Below are 27,732 nucleotides of genomic sequence, written 5' to 3' on the forward strand. Positions count from 1 at the left end.
GGAAGCACAGCACAAGCAGCACCTTTGCAGAGCAGCAGTCGTCAGCGCAGCGTGGATGTGGAGTGACTAAACAGAAGTGTATCTGTTGCCAGGGGTGGATCTAGAAGGGTGGCATGGGGTGGCAAGTGCCACCCTAAAATGATCCCTTGCCAGCCCAAGTGCCACCCCAGTTTTGCATATGACAGTGTTGTTTATTAAAATAAGATAGCATTAACAGTTTGAGCGTAGTTACAGTCAGCAGTGAATATAAATGCTAAAACTGAATATATTGCATAGTGTTCCCCCCTCCACCAGTAACAAATGGTTCAGCCCATAGCAGGACCGGCTTTTTTCTTGTTTTCAGTAGCAAGCGATGCTTATGATTGTGCCAGAGCACATTCTGAACAACACCATGGGAATTTTGCTTTTTACACAGGTGGATGGATGTTACTCTCTGGAAATGGAGGGAAGGTGAGTGTTATTAACCCTCTGTGGTCCACGGACACGCTGCACCTCCAAATCACATGACTGATGTAAGCTGACACAGCAACAAGCTGCAGCCACGCTGAGTCTCTGTTTCAGCCCACATTGAAAGTTCGGACTTCAAAGTTTTTAAATTTTAATTACAGGCCAGTAAATCCAGAGTTATGATAATACATATAAGCCACGTTTTTTTCTAAATACTGTCATCACGTTTGTGTGTTTTAAGCGTTTTCTAAGGACAGCGCGAAAACAGTAAAGAAAGGAAAAAAGCCACCGCTTTCCTATCGGTGGAAAAATGTCGACCAATTTAAAAAAAGAGTCAACACGTAGGATTTGGTTGTTTAGGAAGAGGGAAAAGTTTGGGGAGTGACGGTAACGGCAGCGAGACAGAGCGAGCGAGAGAGAGAGAGAGAGAGAGTTTAGATGTGGGAGATTTGTGACGTTTAGTGTGGAGTATTTACTTAGTGTGTTGTCTTGTGTAGTTGTTGTTTTGTTTTGTGTCAGTGAGGGCACTAATGAATGTCACAGCGCAGTGTAAACACTGAGTAGAAAACCAGGAGAGTGATACACCTCCTGTTGTCAGGCCTGCAGGTTTATCCCTGTGCTGTTCTCCTGTTTTTACTGGCGCACATCATTTGTGGGGCATCTTATTGCGACACCTGATTGTTCTCTCATTTTAGTTTTAGTAATATTTTTAAATTCTTATACAAAATGGAAAATAAACGGCAGGTGTATCGGCTGCACTTTTAGATAAATAGTTGTATCTGTTTACAAAATGTACAATTTATATTTGCATTTCAAGTTATAAACATTTACTCAACATGTCTGTGTTTTTTACAGTAAAAAATACTACTAGGATTTTAAGTTATTTGTGTGATTTCAGATCAGTAACACTAATGCAGTATGTCAGTGAAAAAACAACTAAATTCAGTTGAGCTGAAAAGATACCAAACAAGGCAACGGAGAAAAAATAAAATGAAACAATCTGAGGGTGAAACACAAACGTAAACTCAAAAGGAGTCAAAAATGTCCGGTTGTATTTCAGACCTCAGAGGGTGAATCCAACAAATCATGAAAAATTAGGTTTAAATTTTTGTTCGTGACAGTGCAGATTTCTGACATTTTGTGTAATTTAAGCTGTAACAATGTGACTGTTTTCTAACAAAAACAGTGAAACTTAAGTTAGACTTGTGTTTGTAAATGAAGCGCCCCATGTTGTGAAGCTTTCTGGAGTTTATACTTATTGGGCTACATATTTATTTATCATACAGGCTGTACAGTACACAAATCAAAACTTTATGTAACTAAAGTATTTAATTATGTGGGCTACAGACAATAATTAAGTTTATGAAAAACGTGTATTCTTACTGCATTTGAATCATTATAACCACATGTAACCACCTGCATATGTGTTTGGAAAAAAAAAGGCTTTGATTTTGCCACCCCATTTGATTTCTTTGCCACCCTAAGAAAATTTCTCTAGATCCGCCCCTGTCTGTTGCATCAGACGCACAGTTGTGCTCCTACGCGTATCACACAGAGGGAAATCATCTCGGTAAGAGGAGATTTGGTTTTATTACGAGTGAAATGTGCGATTGCAATGATATTAACCTCTGCACTGCATAGACGGGGAGGGAAAGGATCGTGTTTGAACTCTGTACGCGATCATTCCCCAGTTTAGGAAAAAAATCCGAATTTATAGAAGAACTTTGATTTTTGGATCGATGGGATTAAGCACCGATTTCAGCCTGTCAACACTAAACGCTTTGTGTTTGGAAGGAACAGAAGCTTCATGCAAAGTGTAGCGAATGAATGAAGCTACTGAGAGTGAAAACTAAGGAGAGGCTCACACAGAACGCAGAGATCGTTTTCCTTTCTCTACATGTAACAGATCAGTCAGAGGAGATGACGATGAAGCGCCTTTAGCAGTCGTGGCAGCGGCTCGCTGTGTGGCCGTGTGAACCTCTTTGGCTGGAAACTGCAGTATTATTTGGCAACTAAGGTGTTGTGACATTTTGAAGCCCCGTGAGTGTGTTTGTGTGTCTGAGGCCTGTCTGTGCTGAAAGGGTAGATAGGTGCCCTCTGGGTAATTAATCCACAGATGCTGACTCCACCGCAGCACCCATGGGCTGATGTCGTCTCTTACACAACACACACACGTTCATGAGCACGTACACCCACACACACACACACACACACACCGTGACCTTTTCTGTACTATCAACAGATACATGTAGGTAACTATATACAATCTGAAAACATGAACACACAAAATACACATCAGTGTACGGCACACGGCATGCAGGCTGAACGACAGCCTCAGGGAGCGCTCCGTTTCTAAATTTGGCACAGATGTGGTCGGACGGGCCGATGATGACGACATCTACCTGTGCTCCAAAAATGGCGGCTCTGAGCAGAGGAGACACATCTGGTTGTTTGTGCGTGGATGGAAATGCGGAATAACGCGAATGCCCTTCTCATAAATAAAGATGACTCTGTTTGGCAGGAAGCGCGCTCGGCTTCGTCGGCTCCATCGCGTCTCACAGACAAACACTTTCTATGTGACGATGTTAACTGTGGCTACACGGAGGAACTAATGACGTAGCTCCAGTACTGCCCTGATCTCTCTGAGCCCGTCACTCCTCTGTTCGCTTTATGATCAATTCCAAACAGACGTCGAGATACGAGGAGAACAGCGTGGATACAATCGTAGTCACAGAGTCTGCGTTCGTGTCCCAGAGGACGTACACATCAGTCTGTAATCTTTCAAAGCTCACCTCTGGTTTATTAAGGTGGACTGGAGGACAGCAGGGATATTGCACGGTGCAGCCTGACACAGTGGATGCAGTGGCAGTGCCCTTTAAAATCAAAGCTTGTGCTGAAGCATTATCTAGGCGGAAACTGTCCGCGGGAGTCGGCACAAGCTTCTGCGACTCTTTGTTTCAATTGATTTTAAGGAGTCCCATGCAAGAAGCGAGATGAGCCTGCAGCCGGGAATGACGTCTGCAGAGATTAACGATGACAGCGGCGTGGCTCAAGCAACAACATCCTCTTTATGCGCTCATTTACACTATGAAATTAGATTCAATCAAAAGAGGAATCAGGAGGTTTACTGAAATCTACACGGGCCGAAAAAGTTTCATCTCAGGTTAAAAGCACAGCAGTAAGATTTCGTGATATGTTCTCACAGCCCGACTCTTAAGAATGACGTGATTTCACAGCACAAACAAGCCGCCAGCAGGTGTGTGTGTCTGTGGTGTCCCTGTGGACCACCCACTAGTGACCAGGGTGCACTCTGTTTTTTACTATGGGAACTTTACATAAAAGTGGCAATCCCATTTAAATAAAACATACCAAATTCATTATAGATTATTATTTTTATCATTTGCATTTCACAACAGTGTTGCTGTAACTCCCCCCTCAGCTTCTTAGTGGGCACAAACACTGCTGGGAATTTAACCCCCCAAAACTCTACTACTCTGAAAATATCATACAATTATTTTCATCGACTTAATAGCTCTGAAATTTACACTTAGTACTTGAAATGCCTGCAATAAAGTCCGTTTTGATTAAAGCTTTGAATTAGCTAAACTTGACCCCCACTAAGACTAATCATACGCACGTTTGCGTCGACTTTTGGTATAAATAAGGCACAAATTTATGATATAAAAATATGAATACACAAATTGAAATCAAAGGGAAAAAAGTAAATACATCTAGTAAACGAGTGATTCGGTACACTAGACTGTGGTCGGCTCAGCTGGTCTCTCGTTCTGCTTCTCAGCTTAGGTATTGTGCAAAATATCTGCAGCGAGAACAGATTTTAGATAGAAGGTACGCTTAAAATAACGGTTCTTAATTAGGATTGAAAAAGATAAGATGTCTCAGCCAACCAACCACCAACAACCAACCAGTTAATTCAAACTTGGCCAGTATGAGAAATGAGTACTATGACATCATGAACACAGCTCAGATCCCACATTTGACCGGCTCTCACATACAAGTCAAATTCCCAAGATCCAATGGCCAAAGTTTAACAGCATCATCAGTACAGGCCACACCCTCGGAGGTTATTGGCTATAATGACGTCAGTGACGGCGTCAAAGACGAACTGGATGTTGTTGGTGTCCGTAGCACAGGTCACGTGGGAGTACACTTCTTTCTTGGGTGACTTGTTCTTGCTCTCATATTGAGACTTGATGTATCCCAGTCCCTCTGTGTAAGTATTTAGACCTGAGGAGACACACACACACACACACACACACACACACACACACACACACACACACAGAGTTAGAAAAACCCCCCCAGTTCAATTCACTTTTATTTATACAGCGCCAAATCACAGCAACAGTCCCCTCAAGGTGCTTCATACTGTAAGGTCGACCTACAATAACACATACAGAGAAAAACCCAACAATCATATGAGCCCCTATGAGCAAGCACTTTGGCGACAGTGGGAAGGAAAAACTCCCTTTTAACAGGAAGAAACCTCCAGCAGAACCAGGCTCAGGGAGGGGCGGGGCCATCTGCTGCGACCGGTTTTGATCTGAACCTTTGTATCCGTGTGCTCCCCTCCATGTTTCCTGAAAACATCACCTTTGACTCTCAGCTCTGTCGGCTGTTGAGCCAAGCTTCAATAAAAATGATGCACGGGCCGCGTTCTCCGACGAGGTGATTTCAGACAGATAAATGATACGTGATGGAAGCTAATATGTCCTGTTATTGCTGGCGCAGACTTCAACTTCCTGAACATTATTAATGTGTTACAGACTTCAGAATGTGACAGATACGAGGCCCTGAAGCTAAAAATAACGGAGCCATTATTCGTACCGTGCATTGATCAATTTACCAGCACTGGCAAATCCACTGTTTTAGCTCAACAGCACTATCAACTGTTCTGCCTTTACGCAAGCATTTGGCAGGTAATCCAGCTTAAATTGGTACAGTGCTTTTAGAATGAGTCAGATCTCACTGATTGGAGCAAATGTTGTTCCAAGTGTCGCTCACATCTATCTGGCTCTCAGCCATTAGCAGCACTGTGGTTCGTCTGTCTGCTTCGGTGGCAACTTCATCAGAACAGGCACAAAGTCTGCAGAGGGGTGAAGAGAGGAGGAGAAGAGGGGCCGAAAACAAGATTGGAATTCTAATTCTCGCTTTCTCACAGTCCCGCTGGCTCGGCCTCTTGCGTTCCCACCATCTTGCTTTGCCTGTGTTGTTATAAATTTCTCACACTCTTGCTCTCTCAGTCTCTGGCATTGCCCCCCCCCCGCCTCACATGTTGTCTTGTCTCTTGTTTCCTCTCTCACTGGAGCTCCTCTCGTGCTCCCACTAACACCCCAGCTTTTATTCCCTGTGAGTCTCTTTGTCTGTATTCAACGTTATGTTCGACTTTCATACTTTCTTAGAAATCAGCACAATTGTGACTTCAAAACTGAGAGCTACATATATGAATGGCCAGGTTTGATTCATTTCACTGTATTTTTGCTCTGCGTGAAATCTCGACATGCTTGTTTTTAATGAAAGAGTAACTTCAGCGAATGATAGCTTGTTGTCTTAAATCATCAACCACATCACCAGCTCTAATATAGGTGCAGCTGGACTGTGGTGACAAAAGAATGGACTTTTACACCATAATGCAGTTATGAAAGGGAAGTCACTTTTTAGTCTGAGTAGCGAATGCTAGCAGCTGTCCACAGATCTCAGGCTCGTTTCAATAAACAGCTGGAGCAGCTGAAGAAGTTTGCCAACGTTTCTGCTCGATTGCTGCTTCGCCTAATTACAAATACGGGTGTGTGTGCGATACTTAATAGCAGCATCTGGTGCTGACAGTTTGAATGTGAAAGTGATTCACCCACAGTTTAAAAAAAGAAATGGACAACAAACCTTTTCCCCTGGTCCTGATTCGGTACAACCATCAAACCCTGGAGGCAGAAATACTGTAGCCAGACTGTGTTAACAGACCTCTCTGCACTGAGCCATACGTGCTATTAATCTCTGTCTCTCTTCCACAGCATGTCTTTATCCTGTCTTCCTTCTCTCTCCCAACCAATCACAGCAGATGGCCCCGCCCCTCCCTGAGCCCGGTTCTGTCGGAGGTTTCTTCCTGTTAAAAGGGAGTTTTTCCTTCCCACTGTCGCCAAAGTGCTGCTCATAGGGGGTCATATGATTGTTGGGTTTTTCTCTGTATGTATTATTGTAGGATCTACCTTACAATATAAAGCGCCTTAAGGCGACTGTTGCTGTGATTTAGCGCTGTGTAAATAAAGTTGAATAGTAAACATATTTTTCCATTTTCCATTCCAGTGTTGACGAATGCTGTAAAGAGCCACCAAGCAACATCTAGCTGGGAACTAATGCTTCTTAAAGCCTGCAGCTCTGATGTCAAGCAGGAACACTGCTGTAGCTGCTGATGTAGTTATCTGAATACGTACTGCATTTGTAGTATTGACTGTACCTGGCAGTGTAACCTGTGGCCTAAGCAGGAGAGGGCAGATTATGACTGAGGCCAGGCTCCACTCTTACAAGTGTGTACTGTCAATATATAGAAAGCACCATATAAAGAGTTCAAATATCGTGACATATTTGATATCTGACCTCCTTTAAAGTCGAGAGATTGATCTGAAGGTCAAAGTTTAGCTATTTAAAACATTGTTTCCTGCTGTGTAAGCAATGATGTAACCTCTGACCTTTTCTTCAAGGTCAAATTTCCATAAAATGTGTCTCATCTTTGAACCTTTTGTTTGTATCGTAACATTTAGGGAATGATGTCGGTATATGGATTTTCTAAATATCACGTTATAGTTTGCGTTCAAATATCTCGTCACCTTTGACCTCTGATCTCACTGTTCCACTTCACAGCTGCCTTTCCTTTACTGCACTGCAAACTTTTTAAACAAAAATAAAATTAATACATAGAAAAGAACGATTCCCTTAAAAGTAAATCCTCGGTGCAGGTTTGGACTCTCGGAAAGCTTCTAGTTCTCGTTTTAGAACCCACGTTTGGCTTTTCTTAACATAACTACACTGCATGAGATGTCACAGTGCAGGGTTGTATGTACCAGTGTACTCAGGGAAGCAGATGGACAGCGGTGACTTGCTGATCTTGCTTTCAAAGAGGTCCTTCTTGTTCAGGAAGAGGATGATGGAGGTTTCCTGAAACCACTTGTTGTTACAGATGGAATCGAACAGCTTGAGAGACTCGTGCATGCGGTTCTGTAGGAGAGACATTAGCACGAGTTAACGGGGCTGTTAAACCTCTAACCACTAACACACTGTAAAAGCACATAACGGAAACACGGGCATATAGTATTCACCTACATGCATACACAAAGCGAAATTAAGAATACCCATATCACATGCACACAATCTTAACACAAAGAGGAATTAAAATTGAATCTAAGAACAGAAGTCCTGGAAGTTCCTCTTGGAAAGTGACACGTATATCTGGGTATGTGTATTTGTATCAACGTATCAGTAATCAACATTATTAGTAATCTAAATAGCAAAGCCATGCTCTTTTAGCCAGTTAGCTTCTATTACACTGAGTAACTAAGCACAAGCACCCACTCTGGGCCCTGCAGAGTGAGGCTTTCAGGAGGAGGTGACTGCACGGGCTGGCAGCATGTATTTGAGGAAAAAGCTGCAGTGACAGTTTGTGGAGGTAATGAAGTGTAAAGGCAGAGAGGAGGAGGAGGAAGAGGAGGCTCAAGTTATTACTGCACTTTGAAACTAAAAGCTTTGCAAGTGTTTTCTGACTATATTTATCTTCTCAGCCAAACAGGAACAATGCATGTGCTTCATAAATGAATCATTAGTATCCACTGTTTGCTTGGCTACTAAAATAAGTAGAAGATGAAACAAAACTGAGGCCTGGATTATTTGTTCATACTCAATAACAAACCCGTTCATGCTACAGTGAAATTGATTCAGAGAAAGAGTTGAAAGCAGTTTCTCTCCAGTTTGATTTCTTTCCTGCTTAGATCAGGACAGGGGAGCAAAAGCAGCTGATTGGATTAGGGAAAAACAGATCTATAGAAAATTAGGAAATTAAGAAGAGCTTTAAAAAGTTACCAGGAAGAAAGAGAGAGGAGAAAGCCAGACAACATTTTTGGATTGAGCGGTTCACAGACACAAAGAGGCGCTGCTTTCAACTCTCAGAGTGTGCGTACACCTATCGGGGTGGTTTCATACCTGTCTGTGGGTGGAGCTTCTGTAGAAGATCTGACTGCTGATTGGTTAGAGAAGACAGTCGATGGCAACAGTGACAGGAGGAGTGGAAGTAGCCAGAGATGCTGCAGGGCGGAGCTTAGAGCAGGAACAGAAAATGCAAGGGACCCCGTCGCCCCAACCCAAGTCCCACTTCTTTTTTAACCCCCCCTCTTCTATCCCACACACACATGCATCCCAAGTGCTAAAAGGAAAGTGTTTAGGCAGGAAGACAGTATCTACATACAGCAGTCGTCTCGTCAAAGGGTGGGGGGATACGCCTGTGTTCGTTAGAGCGTTCCAACAGAAATGAGGAGGTGACACAGAAAAAACACAATGCCAGAGCTGCTGGGGTAGACGCAATAGAACAACAAAGCAACAGTGCTGAGTGTAGCGTGAGCCGTGTCGATGTCTCTCTAACACACTGATGCTTTTTAAAAGGTCAGAAAGCCGGCGAGCGGCTCTTTCAGCTCTTCTCTGTCCTCTGAAACAGCCCACGAATAAATCTCGGCTATAAGAAGTTTTCCAGTTCTACCAATGGCAGCATATCTGCAAGTGTTGAAAGGCTTTAAGAACAATTCACTCAAGCAGTATCTTTGAAGCTGTAATTCACACGTGTCATCTCTTGTTTAAACAGAAGTGTTATAAATGTCATGTGTGTGGGTGATTATGGGATGTATAATGTCAAGGAGTTCATAACAGTGAAATGTGAATGAACCTATTTTGTTTTTTGCCACCATTATTTATTAATATATAATAATACTAATAATAATACTGATAATAACAACACATTGATATAATGTAACAGTTTCTTCCCAAAAGCCATAACCACCCTGAGCTCACACGTGACGACACAGCTCCACCCCCCAATCCAAGGACTTCCCTCTGTACATAAACTACCGTCAATACTGTGCAATAACCCACACTGTAAATATATAACACTTTTATTTGTATATTTGCACACTAACTGTGCACCTCACCCTCCTTTTTTTCCCCACACGTCTGCAGATGTTGTGGATCTCACTGTACATGTGTATAGTGACATTAAAAGACTGAGTCGTGTGACTTTGGCGATCTCTAGTATTCTGGGAGTTCTTGGGAAAACTATTTCAAACGTCATTAAACACAGTTAAATGCAGGCATGTCGTCATGTAGCATGAAACAGCCTTCGAAACAAGTCAGCAGACAGAGCAGTGAGGACTGCAGACGCATGATCTCGGTCTGATAGGGAAAAGAAAAATCTCCCGTCCAGCAAGGATCAGTATAATGGGAAATATTGCCATTCTAATTAAATCCACAGCCTATCAGCGACTTTGATGAACTGCCCAGAAGGGATATGCAGTATGTATCACTCCCATTACTGCCGGGTCGACTGTGTAACATCCTCGATGTGCGCATACGGACGCATCTGCTAGTAAAACTGACAGAGGATGCAGCAGCTCGTTGAAAACTGTTTGGTTCAACAATATTAGTGTTAATTTGAGAATTACGAAAACAAAAACACTCCAGCTCGTGTTGTCTGAACATACGAGCGCTGTTTACCGCTGGATGCCTGGATCTGTCTTGTTGTGTCTTGGGATTTTCAGCTGTCACATCACGTCTCACGTTCATGACATTAGCAATACTGTAAATTTCTGTCAAGCGATCATTAAGTACGACACTTTTGATTGAAACTCCTGTGGCACTGGTGCAGAGGTAACAGAGGCAGCCTTTCACAGTCTTTCGCGGTTTCTACGTCAACAAATCAAAATCACTATCTCGTCGTTGAAAAAGGTCCAGGCTGCTTCTTTCAGTGGGATTTTGCTTCTTCCATACAGGTTTGTAAAGACAAATGCACGACTGTGAAACAGCAAGCTCAAAGCTACGCCTGTTTACAACTGCACCGCTATTTATATGGAGGCACAGAAACAACAGATTTTAAATGCAAGCGGCAAAAACAGGACGAAGCTATTTGTGAGCACATTTTGTGATGGATATTTCCTCTCCTCCAGCGCCCGTCTCCTGGTGCTCCCAGCTCAGAGGGAGCTTGATGACAGCTGCATAAATAGATGAGCACCTGAACACATTTCGACTTCCTGGAATTCTCCCAGGATTCACTTTGTGCTTATAAATAGCAGCGAGTGCTGTGCATTCAAATCAGCTTATTTGTTTTAGGTTACGCGATAGAATCGTTAGGGATCCTCTGTGGTTAATGTCACCACTTCTTTCTTCTCTGCAGTGACGACACTTCACCTGTCCCGGACTCTACAGTCGCCGTGTTGAATCATGTGGAACATTCGCTGTGTCCAAGTTAGAAATTTGTTTATTGTACGTTGCAGGGAAGAATAATTTGCATGGAGAAAAATAACTCGCATGTACCTTTGCATTCAGTTACAACTTTTGTTAAACAAAAAGTCTGAAAACTATTTTCCGTGGGGACGCTGAAGTCCTCACGTATTCTGCAGCAGGAAGTGAGTAAAAGCCCAGAGGATAATGCCACAGAAGTTCATTGTGTAGCACGACGTGTGGTTTACCACAGAGTCAGTCTGTGGGTCCTAATGGGAATGCATTAGGTATTTATATATAACCCTTTCAGACGTGCACAGCTTGATTTCTTCAGACATTTCTCTCCAGCCCTGTCACAAGCTTTATGTCCGCTTACATGTGACAAACATAGATCTATCTTTATACTGGCTGCTTGTCGTGTGCGCCGTGACCTTTGTTTTCCTAAATCCAGAATGCATAAACGTGGGACGGATTCACTGGAGAGAGAGAGAGAGAGCACAGCTGTGAACACGTGTCCTTACCGTGGTCTCGTCCTCATGCAGCACCTGGTCATATCCGCTGAGCGCCACACAGAAAATAATGGCTGTGACATCCTCAAAACAATGAATCCACTTCTTCCTCTCTGACCTTTGACCTCCCACATCAAACAGCCTGATGGACACAAGAGACAAACACGGGAAACAAGATCAGATTTTTTAACACAAACATAATTGAAATCGTCAATTATTACATTTGTACAGAATAGAAATAATAAATTAAATTCAGTCAAGTCAAATTAGAAGGTGATTCAATTTGAAGCTCATTTCGAAGCCTGATTCAATTTGAGAACGACTTCTTAGCAGACGTCCAAACTGACGGAGATCCGGGGAGTAAAGCAGCTTTCAGTCCGTGGGTATAACACAGTCCTAATAACAGGTTTACGTCCACACAGAAGGACTCTGGCCTCACTCCTGGACCTGAAGGTGCTCTGAGGATGTCTGATATTAACAGCGTGCCGAGCGCCGTCACAAAGATCTTCTTGGATTTCCTTCTTTTCTCCTCAGAATCTGATTTTTGAAACAGTTTGTGGTTTAAAGAAACACAGAAACAGTTTTTTAACCTGCCTTATGCTGACATCATTTCCTTATATTGTTATCACTGATGATGATCTGACATGTGACTTTCACTTATTCACGCTCTTCAGATAAACAAAGGAGCTCTTATATTTGCTGTCAGAAGGTTGCTATTAGGATTTCCTCTGCATGAGCGAGGACAGTGTCTCTGCATATGCACACTGTACCTGCTGACTGCGGTGTGTACAGATCAGGGTGTTAGCCTGACGCTAAATCCTATCAGGGTTTTATCACAGTGAGTGAAATGGAGCTTCAGAGTATCTGGATTTGTTTCTCCCGTCTCTCCTCTGCAGCGACAGTTTTCCGGATCGATTACCACAGACACGTGGCAATTTCTGACGCCAGGTTTGATTTTCTGAGGACTGCACTAGAGCTGAAACTGTTGAGGTAGCTCAACATCTGTCACATGTACACAAAAACACACGCTAACCAAAAAACAGGAGTGTGCTGCACTGAAAGTAAGTCAGCTGATGTTGCAAATGACCAGATTCAGATGTGCAATTTTAGAAAAGAACATAACAACCACCCTAAAGGACTTAATCCACAGTGACATGAAGTCAGTTAAGTCTGTGATGGGTATAATGGTAGGTAGGTTCATGGGTTACACCCAGGAGAGGAACACTGTAGCCTCCCACACACTGCCTGACTGCTAGTAACAGCAACTGAGCTGACAATATTTAGGCTTCTTCAACAAAGCACACCCAGCACAACTCCTACACAACAGTGAGAGTGACAGAGGAAAGCATCACTCAGCAGAACGAACTGCACAATATAACCCAAGCAAAAGAAGGAGGAAAAGCAAAACAAGCATTAGCTGCCAAACGTGATGTGCATCCATCCAGAAAAATAATTGGTGTCTATGCTACACGTATTAACCCCTCTGCTGTCTTCAGTTAGGACATGAATGTGTGCTTATACCTGCACACATCCACAGAAGTAGGGCGGAAAATGAGCGATTAGATTAGACGCCAGAACAGGACCCGCCCCTTCTCTTTCCCATAATGCCTCTCCTCTCTGTCATCATTCCCACGGCTCCTTGTTCTAATTGAATCAGAGCTCATTTAAAAGGAAGGGAATCATAAATATAGACACTTGTTTAAAGCATTTAATCTCATTAATTACAGGCTGGAGTTCCTACTGTACGCTTGGATAGAGGAGCAGTAAGAGGCACCGCTGAGAGTAAAGCACCGAGCGCACACATCGGGGCAGCAGTCGCTTTGGATACTGACCTGAAATGAAGGTTTTTGAAGGTAAAGTGTGTCTCGACGATGCCTGTGGTCTTCACTCGGGTCCTCAGGATGTCCTGCTCTGTGGGCTGGTAGTCCGCCGCACCAATTCGATCTAGGCTGTCTAGATAGCTGCACACAGACACACAAAACTCAGAATCTGACACAACTGAAACAACTGTTTGTGTACCCATACAACAAGTGCAGGAAAATACCACGTGTAGATGAGGTCCAAAAACATCAGCGAGCCATTGTTCTCACAAATTTCCCTGAAGTGTCCTTTACATCCACCAGGAGCTCATGTAAGTGGCTCAATGTTGCTGACTGCATTGACAGAGAAGTGAATGGGTTTGTGGTGCTATGGCTTACTTTCAATTTAAGTGTGAATTTGTGTTGCATAATGAGCACAATCTGACACCCACCACTGTAGACCTGTAAATATCTGAGCTAATTCCAGGTGTTTCTGTTCGTTCCCTGCTCCTTCTATGGGAAGTGAGCCTCAAATCAGCACTGTAGCAACAGCAATGTGTCACATGGTTCAATATCTGATTGTAGAAATCTATTTTAGTGGCTCAGAAATGTTGATTAAATTTTGGTTTACTGGATAACAGCAAACTTCTCGCTGCTACACATTAGAGGAATAACGTCTGTCTGAAATACAAAGTTACCACATGGAGCAGCCACTTGGTAACAAGTGAGGAAGGGGAATGGGAGGATTCACTTATGTAATGGAATATCCCTGGAAGAGGGCCTTTATTTTTTAATGTGCACGTATAAATCAAATAATCGTGAACAGCAGAATCCAGAGAATCGTTCTCTCAGTCACTCGAGCTCTCACACTATCTACTGTAGCACACAGCTAAGGGCGACAGAAGGAAGAGCTACAGTTATGTTAGAGTCACTTTGTGATTGTTAGGCTTGCCTTCCTCTTTAACACCTGGATACTGCTCTGGTTCCAGCTAATGTGTACCTTGGAAGGTTTAATCCCTCATTTTTTCCTTTCTTATTTATTCCCTTCTTTAAATTAAGATCAATCTCACCATCGGGGCGAAGGGCACAGACAGTAAGTAACATTTACAAAGGTTATAAAAGTGTTCATGAAGCACCTTCCACAGATGAGTGGTCACAAAGTGCTGGACACAAATAAAGTAAAATAAATAAGAAAATTAAAAGCCATAAACAAGATGCATAATAAATTAAAATCAGTAAAAGTATCAACTGAATACCAAGTTTAAAGTCCACAGAGTCATCTGAATGTAACTGTAATAGGTGACTAGCCCAAAGCCTTGGTGCCACAGATGCATATCTTTAATCTAGAAACTGTTCAAAGTGTTGTTTCAGAGCCGTTAGGAGGATCATTAGTTACTTTTAAAAGACAAAAGCTAGAGAGATGACGAGAAAAAGAAATGGATGGTACACTGTCACAGCTTCAGCGATAAGAACAACTGATTACAGAGAAAGGAATCTGAATTATATTGTGATTATAATGTGAAAGCTGTAAGGAGGACACAAGAAGACTGCATATTTTTATCCTGAGCAAAGATGAAAGTGTGAACAGCTGAGGCTCGATTTATTTCTGAAACTGAAAACAAACAAGCACCACATCCCGAAGATGTGCGCACCATGTTTCTACACAGCATCCGTTGACTGGATTAGTGACTTGGTGTTAAAGCATGTTTCAATTCACAAAATGAAAGGATGCTAATTAGATTACAAGGCAGTCAGTCAAACAAACCAGAGCACTTCATTACAAAGCAATCCAAAGCAGATCAATTATGCCGAGTGGTTCATGCAATTTGTGTGAACCACACAGTATTTCAAACTGAAAAGTCACAAACATTTTGCAAAGAAACAGCAGATTTCCAAGCACGTGGGAAATGTTAATAATGAGCCCAAAGAACTGCGAGGAGCTTAGAAGGTTTACTAAGAAAGAAGGAAAGGTCAGTCAGACTTGCCAAAATTGTTGAGTCTTATGGCTTTGCCATTCGTGACCTTCAGGAGGTCTGACCCTCTCTAACAAGAACACGTCCGCTCCTCCTGTTTGCTGTTTCCATTCTGCTGTTAGGCTTCACAGAAACACCTTTTCACACAAACTCACACTAACACAAATGCCATTATATAATGTACAGAGCTGCAGTCCCACAAAGGTCTCAAACACACAGTAATGTCAACTACATATCACCTTCGGACAGGCAGATGACTTTTTGTAACCTGTGTTAGGCTGTTTTTAGCGGACATACTTCTTGGTACGCTAGGTCAATGAACACCGACCTCAGGAGTACATACAACATTATGGCTTATCACTAAAAGAATGCTTGACCCAAAAGCAACTTTCAACAGACTTGATGCTGATCTGCCACGTCATTGGGCTTTGGCTACTAACTAATGTGTAGCTGGGTAGCTAGCTAATCTAGCAAACCAGACATGATGAGCCCAGCAGATGTTTGGAGGCGTAGGCTTCTATAGAGTTATATTTTACTAAGGGGGGAAATACAGGGTCATTGTTTATTAAATTTCCAGTAAAGTGTTTAATAATTACAACAGTGGTTAACTTAATTAGTGCTGTGCCAAGGAACAATGATCTCTGACACGGTCAGACTGATCGCTAACTGCTAACTGCTCGGGAATCAAGCTGATTTCTACCTTATGTTCCAGTCCAGGCTGGAAAACTACACTGTAAAAAAAAATCCTAAAAAAACAGTAATATTCCGGCAGCTGGGGCGCCAAAATAATACCATAAAATCACAGAAAATAACTTTCCCATGAAAATACGGTTATTTTCAGTAATGACAATACAGTTTGTTGCCCTAATTTTACATGGGATTTTGCCTTTTTCAAGTGCTTTTAAACATTAAATTAGGAACAATTTTATGTGATTAAACAATGAAATTACCTATAAAAAAGGTCAATGAATGCAGCAATATGAATAATAATACTTAAATGTACAGAAATATACAGTTAACAGTTGGTTTAAATAATAATGGATTGCATTCATATAGCGCTTTTTGAGACCCTCAAAGCGCTTTACAATTCCACTTTATAATTCCCCTCTGCCCATCACCAGTAGGTGGTAGGTGAAGTGTCTTGCCCAAGGACACAACGACCGAGAGTGTCCGAGCCGGGGCTCGAACCGGCAACCTTCTGATTACAAGACGAACTCCCAACTCTTGAGCCACGATCGCCCTAAACAGCAATAATAATAATAATGATTATTTGATATAAAAAAAGTTTATACGAATCATTTTATATATTTTTCCATAGCATTACATTTGAATTCAACAGTTCGATCTTTCAAATAACGGACAGATATTTGTGAAATTATGATACATTTGTGAATGTATTTTAATCTAAATATGCATATGTACAAAAAAAATACATTTAACAAACAAGAAAATTAAGTTTTGTTACATTTACAGTGATTTTACGTTAATTTACATTTGAAATGTAAAATCACAGCCTATTTATGTTAATTTAATGATATTCTAGAAGAACAGTACAAAACTGTAAAATACACAGTAAAATACTTTTGTATCACGATTTTTTTTTACAGTGTAGGTAATATGGATAATGGACAAGATTTCCAGCTGTGCTTGATATTCCCCACTGGTTATGATTTGATGTGTATTCTACAGCTAAACGTTTTATTCTGATATATACCTTATCTGTTTCTGAAAATGGCGAGAATCCAATCACGGTTCTTACGTAAAATGGGATTTCAATAATTATCTCTTTCATGTTTGCTGTCATTCCAAATGTGATTAAAGTTGGGGAAAACTAAACTGGGCTAGTTATGTCCATGAAAATGGACGAATAAACCTCTGTGAGTACAACAGCCCGCAGTATTGTTAACAAAGCTATAACACTGAACACTAATTAACTAAAACCGCGATAAAGTGCCATGGAAGAGCTGCATTTCTAAATTGTTTTTGGAGTAATAGCCAACCACAATAACAGGAAACCAACCCGACAGGGACATCTTACACAGAGAGTACGAGAGAGCCAGATATATGGAGTACAGCTGTATCGATCCCCTGCTGTATAAACTCAAGTGCAGTGACTCTACGTGAGCCATTTACTAGTGCAGTGGCTCACTACAGAAACACAATCCATCAAGCGAGAGCCATAAGCAGCCTGTCAGCTCTATACTTACGGGAACACAAAAAGCTTCTCATGTTTACATTAAAGCAACGATTTATTGTATAAACATCACAATACATACAGTACACCCATATACTCTATCTTCAAGTATAAACTAAATAAAATTTGTTATTACCATTGTAACAGTGACACAGAATTTACTATCTCCATGCAGCATTATGTTTTTTTATGGCAAGAGAGGGGTTGGCTTAACCGTCTTAACCCATAGCTGTTGCTAAGGAACCAGCCTTTAGTTGGTTAGATGTGTCCCCTACTGCGATGTCCTGACACATATTTAAAACCAGCACTTTTCTACAGAAGCAGCAGCTACGTGATGCAAACCCATGAAAGCTGGCCACAACATAAAAGTGCTCTGAGTCAACAGAGGAAAAATCCCTGTCATTACTTAGCACGAATGAGAAGAAGACCAGGAAATCACACACACACACACGCACGCGCGCACACACACGCGCCACACACGCACGCTGCAGTAGACAAACCAGCATCACTGTGTATAGCAGTGATCTAATAAATGATCAACATGGCTAAAGCAGCTTTGCATTATGACCCAATAACATGTACAGTGAGTCTAAATAGTCAAATGTAATGCAAGCTGTAGAATCAATATATTGAGCACAAAACAGAGACTGTGACATTTAACAGTAACGTTTATCCAACATCGATGACGGAGTGTTTGTAATAGCTGTGCATTATGCACGAGCTCTGTATTCAAGTCTTTTTAGCCTGATGAACTCAGCCAATACTTACAGCATCCATTTAACTACTTTGCCTGGTATTTGTATGTAATTTCATATGTGCAAGATTGATGTTCACGTTTTGAATGACTGACTGTGTCATAAAGGCAGTGGATGTAAATCACAGTCAGAGTGTATGTGCATTGTGCTAAATAGGTCAGCCCATGCAGGGTACTTGCACAGAGACAGACAGAGAGGTGCTTCAGGCAGGACTTGCTCCTCTCACAATAGACCCTTCTGCTTTCTATGCAATAAAAAGACATTAGATGCAACACACAAAAAAGTACTATTAATATTACTAATAACTGCCAACTTTGGACAGTTTTATAACATTCCCCACATGAGAAATAACATCAAATTTATCTTCTGGTAAGGGTTTTCAATAAAGACACACACACACACACACACACACACACACACACACACACACACACACACACACACAGGTTGAACCTAGTGTGGTCTGATCATGTGATATGTGTCCTATCAGTTCATAGGCTGGTTGCTCTGTTCTGCTCCACAGGCCACAACATAATAGGCAGAGTGCATCAATCTTTAACGTGACATTTAGCGCAGACAAACTACACACACACACACACACACACACACACACACACACACACACACACACACACACACACACACACACACACAGTGGATGTTACTTAAGTTACTGATTACATGTAAATGCTGATAGGAGTATGTTTGTAATCCTTCAAAGGATCCTTCACTTTGCCTCCTCCATTTCTCTCGCTCTCTCGCCGTGCCTTGTGTCCTTTACATGACCTTTTATTACCTTTTCTCTCGCAGCCTGTATCTTTACATGATAACATCCATGTAACTTTCACTGAGTCCTCTGCCACGATCATTTTTTTTGATGTCGTGCTGTAATTTTACTGGATGTAAGAAGCACAATTAAACGACAAACACGGCACTTGAGGGAAATGACTGCTTCTTCTTCCTCTCTACCCCACCCACTCGCTCTCTCTCTCTTCCTACCAACACATGCACTCAGCATAAGATAGACCCAGTAATGGCGATTGACTGTAATAGGCGGGGTATGATTGCATGAATAAACAGTAGTGCGTATGTGTTTAAGTTCACGTGTTGTGTTTAAAGCGGTGTAGCAGCTACTAATGACTCATGTATTCATCTGGTCTCAGTAAATCAGGGATCTGCTGACGCAAACACAAAGACAAATATATTTGCTGTGATGATTTGGTGCATCTGTGGGTATCACTACAAACACTTTGTGTCTACAGCCACCAAAGGGATGGGAATCATGCTTAAACTCAGGGTTCCCCCTACTGAGCCGACAGTCTTATCAAACGGGATTTCTAATTTTTTCCTCGAAATTCACAAAATGCTAAAGTTTACTGTCTGTTGCTTAAAGTTTGAAGCGATTTGCTTTAGTCCAAAGTTACGCAGCAACGTGTGTTCAGCGATCAACTGCAGGCAGCACGCTTCTCAGGTTGTTAACCATGCAAGCTAGCTATAAGCTATTAGCATTAGCCGGAAACGTGCCAGGTGCTGAGGTTTTGCAGACAGTTGACGCAACATTAACTTGTCGGCCGTGTTGTTTGTGTTTGTAATCCTTCAAAGATGTCTGTAATTAAATAAAGATTTCAATGTAAGATGAAGAAAACGAGGTCCAAGTCGCACTGACCTACAGACCACACAGTTCCCCAACCAGTTGGCAAAACCTCCTTGTGATTGCTTTGGCTGCTAGCACACTGCTGTAATTTTGTTTGTTTTGAAAGGAAGTAACGATGCTATCTACAAACACAGGCCAGCTGCTCTTTTCCGAGATGTCGCTGAAAAATGCGACACAAACCGGAAACGGAGCCAAATTTGTGTCCTTTGAAACAACATTCGAATGTCTTGTTTTCCCGTCTGTGGCTCATAGTTAGCAAGTATTTGCAGATAGACATCGAAAACTAAAGAATTACAGCCAAATGTGCCAACGAGTGCAGTCATCGGGTGACGTCTGTTAAACAGTCAGTGATTGCTGCACAGTCTTCATTCACAAAGCGATCTCATTAAGCTAACTTTTGGATCAGATTTAGGTTTTTATTTTTGTTATAATGGATTCAGTACTGATATTGGTAATGTTTCCAGCCTCACAACAAAAACACACAGAAATAAGCACATGGACGTACTACTGTGCTGAATCGTTGAGCTGGTACTCTCGAGCGCGACTGAAGCACTCCTGGATGCCCGAGTCAGACCACAGACGCATCATGGCGGAGAGCAGCTCAGCAGAGTAAGGCTCCGTGTCCTCCATACGACTGACCACATCGCACACCATCTTAGCATCCGCCTGAAAGAAAACACAGCAGGGAGGCAGCTCCAGGTTAGCGCTGTCAGTGGAGAGAAGAGGCTGTGGCATTAGAAGAGCATCATACTGATTATGAGACGCTGGCGTACAACAGTGTAGCACTGTGTAAACAATGTAATCAAACCACCTTTGTGAGAAATATTTAGAATGTAAAAGTTTCAGACGTAGCACGAAATGTGTACACGTGTAACATGTGTGTGTCCAATATTAGCATTAGAGGGCAAGGTGTCTGTGAAGGTTCTCAGTCATCCAGGTCATCGTAGTCTAAGGAGCTTGGAAAGAAAAGCGTCTGGACTTCTTTGAGTTGCTTGAAGACGTTTCACCTCTCATCCGAGAAGCTTCTTCAGTTCTAAGGTCAAATGGTGGAGAGTCCCAGATTTAAACCCTGTGGGAGTTTCCCCCCAAAGAGGGACAAAGGACCCCCTGATGATCCTCTAATCACATGAGCCAAGGCGTGAAAGCGGGTGTGGGTCACAATCAGCCAGAGTTTCGGGTGAGCTCATTGTGAAACCTGGCCCCACCCTATCATGTGATTTCCTGAGGTCAGACGGCCCAGGATGTGAGTGGGCGTTAAGGCGTCTGGGAAGGATCTCAAAACAGGATTATAGATGGCAGACAGTTGGTGTCGTAAACCAACCGATCTACATCGGTCTACATCGGAGAGACCAAACAGCCACTTCACAAGCGCATGGCACAACATAGAAGAGCCACCTCCACAGGACAAGACTCAGCTGTTCATCTGCATCTAAAGGTCAAAGGTCACTCTTTCGAGGATGCCAATGTTCACATTTTGGACAGAGAGGACAGATGGTTTGAAAGAGGAGTGAAAGAAGCATCTATGTCCACTGTGAGCGACCATCTGCCATCTATAATCCAGTTTTGAGTTCCCTCCCCAGACGCCTTAACGCCCACTCACATCCTGGGCCATCTGACCTCAGGAAATCACATGATAGGGTGGGGCCAGGTTTCACAATGAGCTCATCCGAAACCCTGGCTGATTGGGACCCACACCCGCTTTCACACCTTGGCTCATGTGATTAGAGGATCATCAGGGGGTCCTTTGTCCCTCTTTGGGGGGAAACTCCCACTAGGTTTATATCTGGGACTCTCCACCATTTGACCTTAGAACTGAAGAAGCTTCTTGGATGAGAGGTGAAACGTCTTCAAGCAACTCAAAGAAGTCCAGACACTTTTCTTTCCAAGCTCCTTAGACTAATTAGAGGGCAAGCAGAAATAAAAAAATGTCAAGAATATGACAAGAAGGAAGACAAAACAGAGTGACAGCCATTTCTTCTCTTGGTGCAATGTTTCCACAGGAAGTAATGTAAAAACCAGATTAGCACAAAGCTGCAACAACATACAGACAGTCGACTTCAGACATTTGGACTTTATTGGCTAATAACAGCAAATACGAACAAAAAAGACCTCTTTCAACATTTCAGAGCAGCTGGGAGGGACAGAGCTTTTTTAGCCTGTTTGTTTTTAGCTGCAGAGGCCCAAAGAGGCGGTTGTTGTCGTGCAGCTGTGATCTGCTTCCTTCAGGGGCAGAGCCAGCTGATCTGCACTGGCTGCCTCCTGGACAAAGGCGGCAGCTACATCAGCTCCTGGTAACTGATAAAGCTGAAGAGGAGTCGCTGTTTGGGGCATGTGATTACAAATGTCAGCGCCGCGCTCCTAGCTTTGGGTTATACCCAAACTTTATTTCAGCTTGCCAATAAGCTCAGAGTAAAGCAGCTCGGAGATCCACAGCGTTTGATCCCAGCCCCCTCCCGGCCTTCGCTCTTTCATTATTGATTTCTTTTCTCTGCACTTACATGATCGTTGTGCCAGGACGCCCAAGCCCTGACCTTTGGACTCCTTTATCAGCAAAAGAAGCCAGTGTGCACCGTGTAATTGTAACAGAGTGACTGCTGTAACGAATGTCTTTTTGTCTTCAACACACACACACACGCACACATTGCTGTCCTAAACAATAACCTGATTGGGTGATAACTTCATGTTTGCTGAATGATGATGAAGGTTAAAGGTGAAATGCAAGTGAATGAAATTGAAATATTTGATGGGCGTAGACTTTGTTCAGATAAACTGAGCTCTGATCTGTTACCGTCACGTTTCATTTGCTGCACTTTGTTACATTTTGCAGACCATTTGGTATTTTGCACATGTTGAAATCCTCCCTCGCCTGCTGCCAAAGTCCATACCTACAGCATGACGTCATGGTTTCTAGAAAGCTCTAAACAGGCTCATTGTTCTTGAGCTGGTGATGCAACAGTAAAAGTGGCAACATATTCATCAAAAAACAAAGCTGAGTTAATCAAAATAGATACAAACGTATATTCTGTGATATCTACGAGTCACTGTCCCCACAGTGAGGAAAATCAAACATTCAACAATGAAAAATAAAATATGAGTGCAGCTGAGTATCCGAGTTATCACTTCATCTACAAGCATCGTTCGATCGCTGGAACATTACGTCACCAGTTATTAAAGCCGTTCTTCTCTAGACTCAGACAGATGTGACTAACAGATCACAACAGCTGGAAACATCAGCTACTTGAATTTCAAATTCCCTACAAACACACGATCATCTGAGTGCAGACATGAATCAAACTCATGGATATTACACTGACGGTCACACAGGTCTATGGTGCAGCCTGAAAACAGACGTTCGTCCCTTCAGAGTGAAGTTAACACTTTCCAAATTAAACAGATACAGACAAAGGAAGGGACATTTCCTCCTCCTTAATACTTTAATCCTACATTCTTCTGATCTGACTGATTTCATTTCTTACACTCTCTTCTTTTTCTGTTTTCTGTCTCTGAGTCACTGTAAACTGTAATCTCTCACTGACTCTTTAAAAATAAAGAAATCTTAAGATTTCTTTATTTTTCTTTCTTTATTTTATAAAGAAATCTTAAGATTTCTTTATTTTTGGGGCAGGGATAGCTCAGTAGGTAGAGTGGTTGCCCCATGATTGGAAGGTCGGGGGTTCGACTCCACTGAACAGCTACCCTGAGGTACCCCTGAGCAAGGTACCGTCCCTACACGCTGCTCCCCGGGCGCTGCATCGGTGGATGCCCACTGCTTCACTGGGTGAATGGGTTAAATGCAGAGGAGTAATTTCCCTATGGGGACTAACACATACACATTAACATTAAGATCACACTGACCTGGATGTACACTTTTAGATCTACGATGTCTTTAACCATTAATATAAGGTTCATTTGGACTTTTATGAGAGCTGTCCATCAAACCGCCGTGCTGACTAAACGTGAGACGACCTCGGCCCACAGCGGCTGAATTTGAAAGGTGTGGTGTAGTTGTGGTCAGAGAGCCTACCAGCTGAGGCAGACTGTATAATGATGGAACTGCTGGGTTTTCACCGTTTAGTCAGAAAGTAAAACAGGAGATGTGTTTTAATACTATTTTAACAGCCTCACAAAACAACCGAGTGAATGTGCTGACCAGTTACTTACAGACGGGTGGTTACATGTTGGGTCCAACTACAACTTTGTAAATCAGTCAGATTTATCACTCATTGAACTGTGTGAACGCTCTGGCAGCTGTTTGTGTACAGTAGGTAGTAGCGACGCATCCTCACTTCAGTTTCTTCACTCCTTTATTGTTGCTCCATCACTCTGTGGCAGCTCTTCTCTCCTTAAAGCTTTTCTTTAATAAACATGGACACGACCTGCTCTAGTCTCAGTCTCTGCACCGTGTTATTTCTGTCACCACAGAGCGTACACATGACAAGCGTGTTTCTACTCTACAGATTTGTACTGGTTTGTTTCTATGTATCTGCATGCTTTGAGGAAATATGATGTGCATAAACACAAACACACACTCAGGTGCGTGTGATGTTATTAACCCTAAACCTTGATGATGTAGCTTATTTGCAGCGTTGCTTTGCTTCTACTTTATGCTCTTAGCCAGAACCCACCAGGCAGGGATGTAAAATAAAGTTCCTGCGTCTGTTAGCTTCAGTATTTTTACATAAACATGAGCTTAAAATGCTCAGCAGTTCAGTTCATAATGTTAGTTTTGCCTGACGCTCACTGTGTTTCAGTCTTGTAGCTGTCATCAAAGCTCAGACGCTCTGCATCAAAGTAGGCAGTGAGCGTAGTGGTGGGGTGGGCGGAGGTCAAACTCATCTAATAATCAATAAAATGTATTTTGGACTTGATTTGAATTTTCTCAGGTATCCAGAAAATTCAGATTAACTGTTCGACATGTTAGCCGTGTTACATACATATTTATCTTTCAGCTTCTTCCAGGCAACAAACATGGATTCCTCGTATTACTCCGGTGAGCTGTAGAAAACCAGGTTAGTCATAACACGCACTCGAGGAATGAATCATACTTCTACAGTGTCCTTTGTTGAAACAGGGACATGGCTACAGACTGAAGGACACAGTGACCTTTACACTCTCTGAACTCTGTTGGATGTGTACAGACAGACACACACGCAGACACACACACACACACACACACACACACACACACACACACACACACACACACACACACGTGTTGGGGATTTCAGCTACTTTTTTCTCCAGTTAATGACAGTTGATGAAATTGCTTCTTATGCACTCGGGTAGTTTGGGTTACTTTACTCCAAATGCATGTGTGTGTTGCTTTTTATCTATTTACCTGCTCCAAATCCCCACCTAGTCAATGAATAGGCAATCAATGCTGCTGTCATCATCACCGTGATCATTCCCCCAACGGCCTGTATCTCAATCTTGTTACCATGTCCCAGCATTCAATAGCCAATCAGCACAGTTCAGCACTTACTGTTGGCCTTTCACTGCTCACTTACTGCCTTTCATCTACAGCCAAATCATCCCCTGCTACTACATCAGTACGCCCACCCAGTGCAACCCACATACATCTGCTCCGCCCATCTGTGTTCATGTGTGCGTCATAATGTCATGGCTGAAGTGTGCAATAATGAACCTATCATCAGCCAGTCCACTCCATTTCAAGACTTACACACAAACATCACCTATTCTGCCCTTTGCCATTTATTAAGGACTGTGAAGAAAGCCCCTCCCCCCACCCATCAACCACCACTTCCACTTCTGTTCCTTCCTCCACTGACCGCACACACACGTCCTGTTTAAAAGACTAGTTTTAAACAGGACGTGGCCGTCGAGTCTGCTTGTTCTAAGTTACACCACAGACCCAGATATCGATGAGCCCTGCACAAAACTCCATGACATGTAAGAAAAACATCTGAGGATAATAAGATATGAAATATAATATATGGATAATCTTTAAATTCAGGTGTTTTCACTCACAAGTGTGTCAAACTCAGCTCGTAGCCATGCAGTACCTTTACAGACTGAAGTAATTCACATGTGGTGACTTAACAGGACGCCATCATTGTAACAGTCAGTCTGTAAAATGTCGTTCATGATATGTGAGCAACTCAAAGTGCTATTACTGCCAAGTGGACACTTTTAGGAGCCACAGCATCTCGGCCACAGTGGGTCGTCCACTGCGCTGCGTCACAAAGTTCCTGTGGCATATCAGCACAAACACAGTGTGCCAGCAGCTTCATGCATGTGTTTCCATGGCTGAGCACAGGTATCCATATTTTGCAAGTAAGCAGTCCACTGCACCTCGGCACGTCCTGAACTTTACATGTCTTTACATAATAATAAATAATATGCGATCATCTGTCTCACGTGACCTGTATCATTATGTAAATGGTCCCATTCTTTCATTACTCTGCTGTCCAGTGCTGACCTTCATGTGCTTACTGTATCTGCTTACAGCAAAGGTTAGAGGTCAACACGGGCTGTCTAACTGCTCTGGAGCTGCTTAGTCCTGTGTGTGCTGAACTACAGTAGCTACTGTGTGATATTAGACCACAGGGGCCTTCCCTTACTGCACGCATCACTGAGCCTTGGGAGCCTGTGACCCCCGTCACCAGTTGTCCTTTCCCTTGACCACAGAAGAGGGAGGGGCCTGACAGCTGAACGCTCTGCCTGCTATTCTACTTTTAAATACCCTAAGAACCACAAATAAGCCCGCGGTCTGAGAGGGAAGAGTCTTTCTGAGGTGATGTGGTACTACGAGGGCTTTAAGATAAGATGGCCTGATTATTCAAGACCTTGTAAGTGAGAAGAAGGATTTTAAGTTTGGATTCAATAAAGAAAAGCTAACATGGAAGAAAAATGGTCTCTCTTTGGAGTCGTGATCAGTATTACTGCTGTAGCATTTTGGATCAATCGAAGGCTTAAAACGTGATAACAGTGAATTACAACAGTGCAGCTCAGACTGGACTGGTGTAATTCAGCAAGTCTTTATATGACTGCTAAATTTAATTGACTGGGTGGCAAAAATAAACGCCTTTATGTCTAATTCTCTTCCGGTCACGGTGTCAGAAACAGGACCTAAACACGACTTACAGGACATGAGAATATTAATTACATTAATGTATTATGAATGTAATTATTACAATAATTATCTAACTGTATAATCTTCAGTGTGTGTGACTCTGAACATTTTATGACAAATAAAAACGAGAGGAGCAAGCTATGACTCATTTCCGCTGTGACCCTCTGACCCAAACACAGCGTTGGCAGTAACAATGTCCGTGAGCCACATTTACACCCAAGTCTGCTCTTCGGCTGGCCGCGACAGCGTGACACGCTGAACGAGCTCTCTTTAAACCGTTAACCTGAAGCTCTGTCGTCCTCTACTATGAACCAATCCCACTCAGCGGGATTTTATTTGATCTGAACGTGTTTCAGCACAGAGCTGGTCTCTGCTCCAACTCCCTTTTTGCTACTGATGCTCTGTTCTCATCGTCAGCAGCCACATAATGCCTGATATGGACAGAGAGCGAGAGAAGGAGTGTGTATACATCTGGGCACCTGGGTGTGAATGGATACAACTGGTCCCAGTTTCTCTGTATGTGTGTGTTTGTGTGCATGTGTGTGTGTGCATGAGTGTGTGTGTGTACGTGCATGTGTCTGTGTGTGTGTGTGTGCGCATGTGTGTCTGTGTGTGTGCATGAGTGTGTGTGCGTGTGCATGTGTGTGAGTGTGCACGTGTGTGTGTGTGTGTGCATGTGTGTGTGTGCGTGTCTGTGTGTGTGCGTGTGTGCATGTGTGTGAGTGTGCACGTGTGTGCATGTGTGTGTGTGTGCACGTGCGTGTCTGTGTGTGCGCGTGTGTGCATGTGTGTGAGTGTGCATGTGTGTGCATGTGTGTGT

At 42.7% G+C, this 27,732-nt stretch overlaps 1 protein-coding gene across 2 annotated transcripts in view; it reads right to left on the bottom strand.

The window, feature by feature from the left end:
* LOC146382216 (guanine nucleotide-binding protein G(o) subunit alpha) overlaps nucleotides 1-27,732 on the bottom strand; it is a 94,750-nt gene that overhangs the window by 7,498 nt on the left and 59,520 nt on the right. The window contains exons 4-7 of one of the 2 annotated variants that reach the window (XM_084932687.1): nucleotides 20,325-20,485; nucleotides 13,277-13,405; nucleotides 11,457-11,586; nucleotides 7,524-7,677 (exon numbers count right to left, since the gene is read on the bottom strand). In XM_084932687.1, the coding sequence (XP_084788813.1) occupies nucleotides 7,524-7,677; nucleotides 11,457-11,586; nucleotides 13,277-13,405; nucleotides 20,325-20,485 (574 nt within the window). The remainder of the gene's footprint in view (nucleotides 1-7,523; nucleotides 7,678-11,456; nucleotides 11,587-13,276; nucleotides 13,406-20,324; nucleotides 20,486-27,732) is intronic. The other variant, XM_084932686.1, reaches the window with a different exon arrangement.

This window comes from Perissodus microlepis, chromosome 7 (assembly GCF_051167445.1).
Source record: "Perissodus microlepis isolate ML-2025 ecotype Zambia chromosome 7, ASM5116744v1, whole genome shotgun sequence".
NCBI lineage: Eukaryota > Metazoa > Chordata > Actinopteri > Cichliformes > Cichlidae > Perissodus > Perissodus microlepis.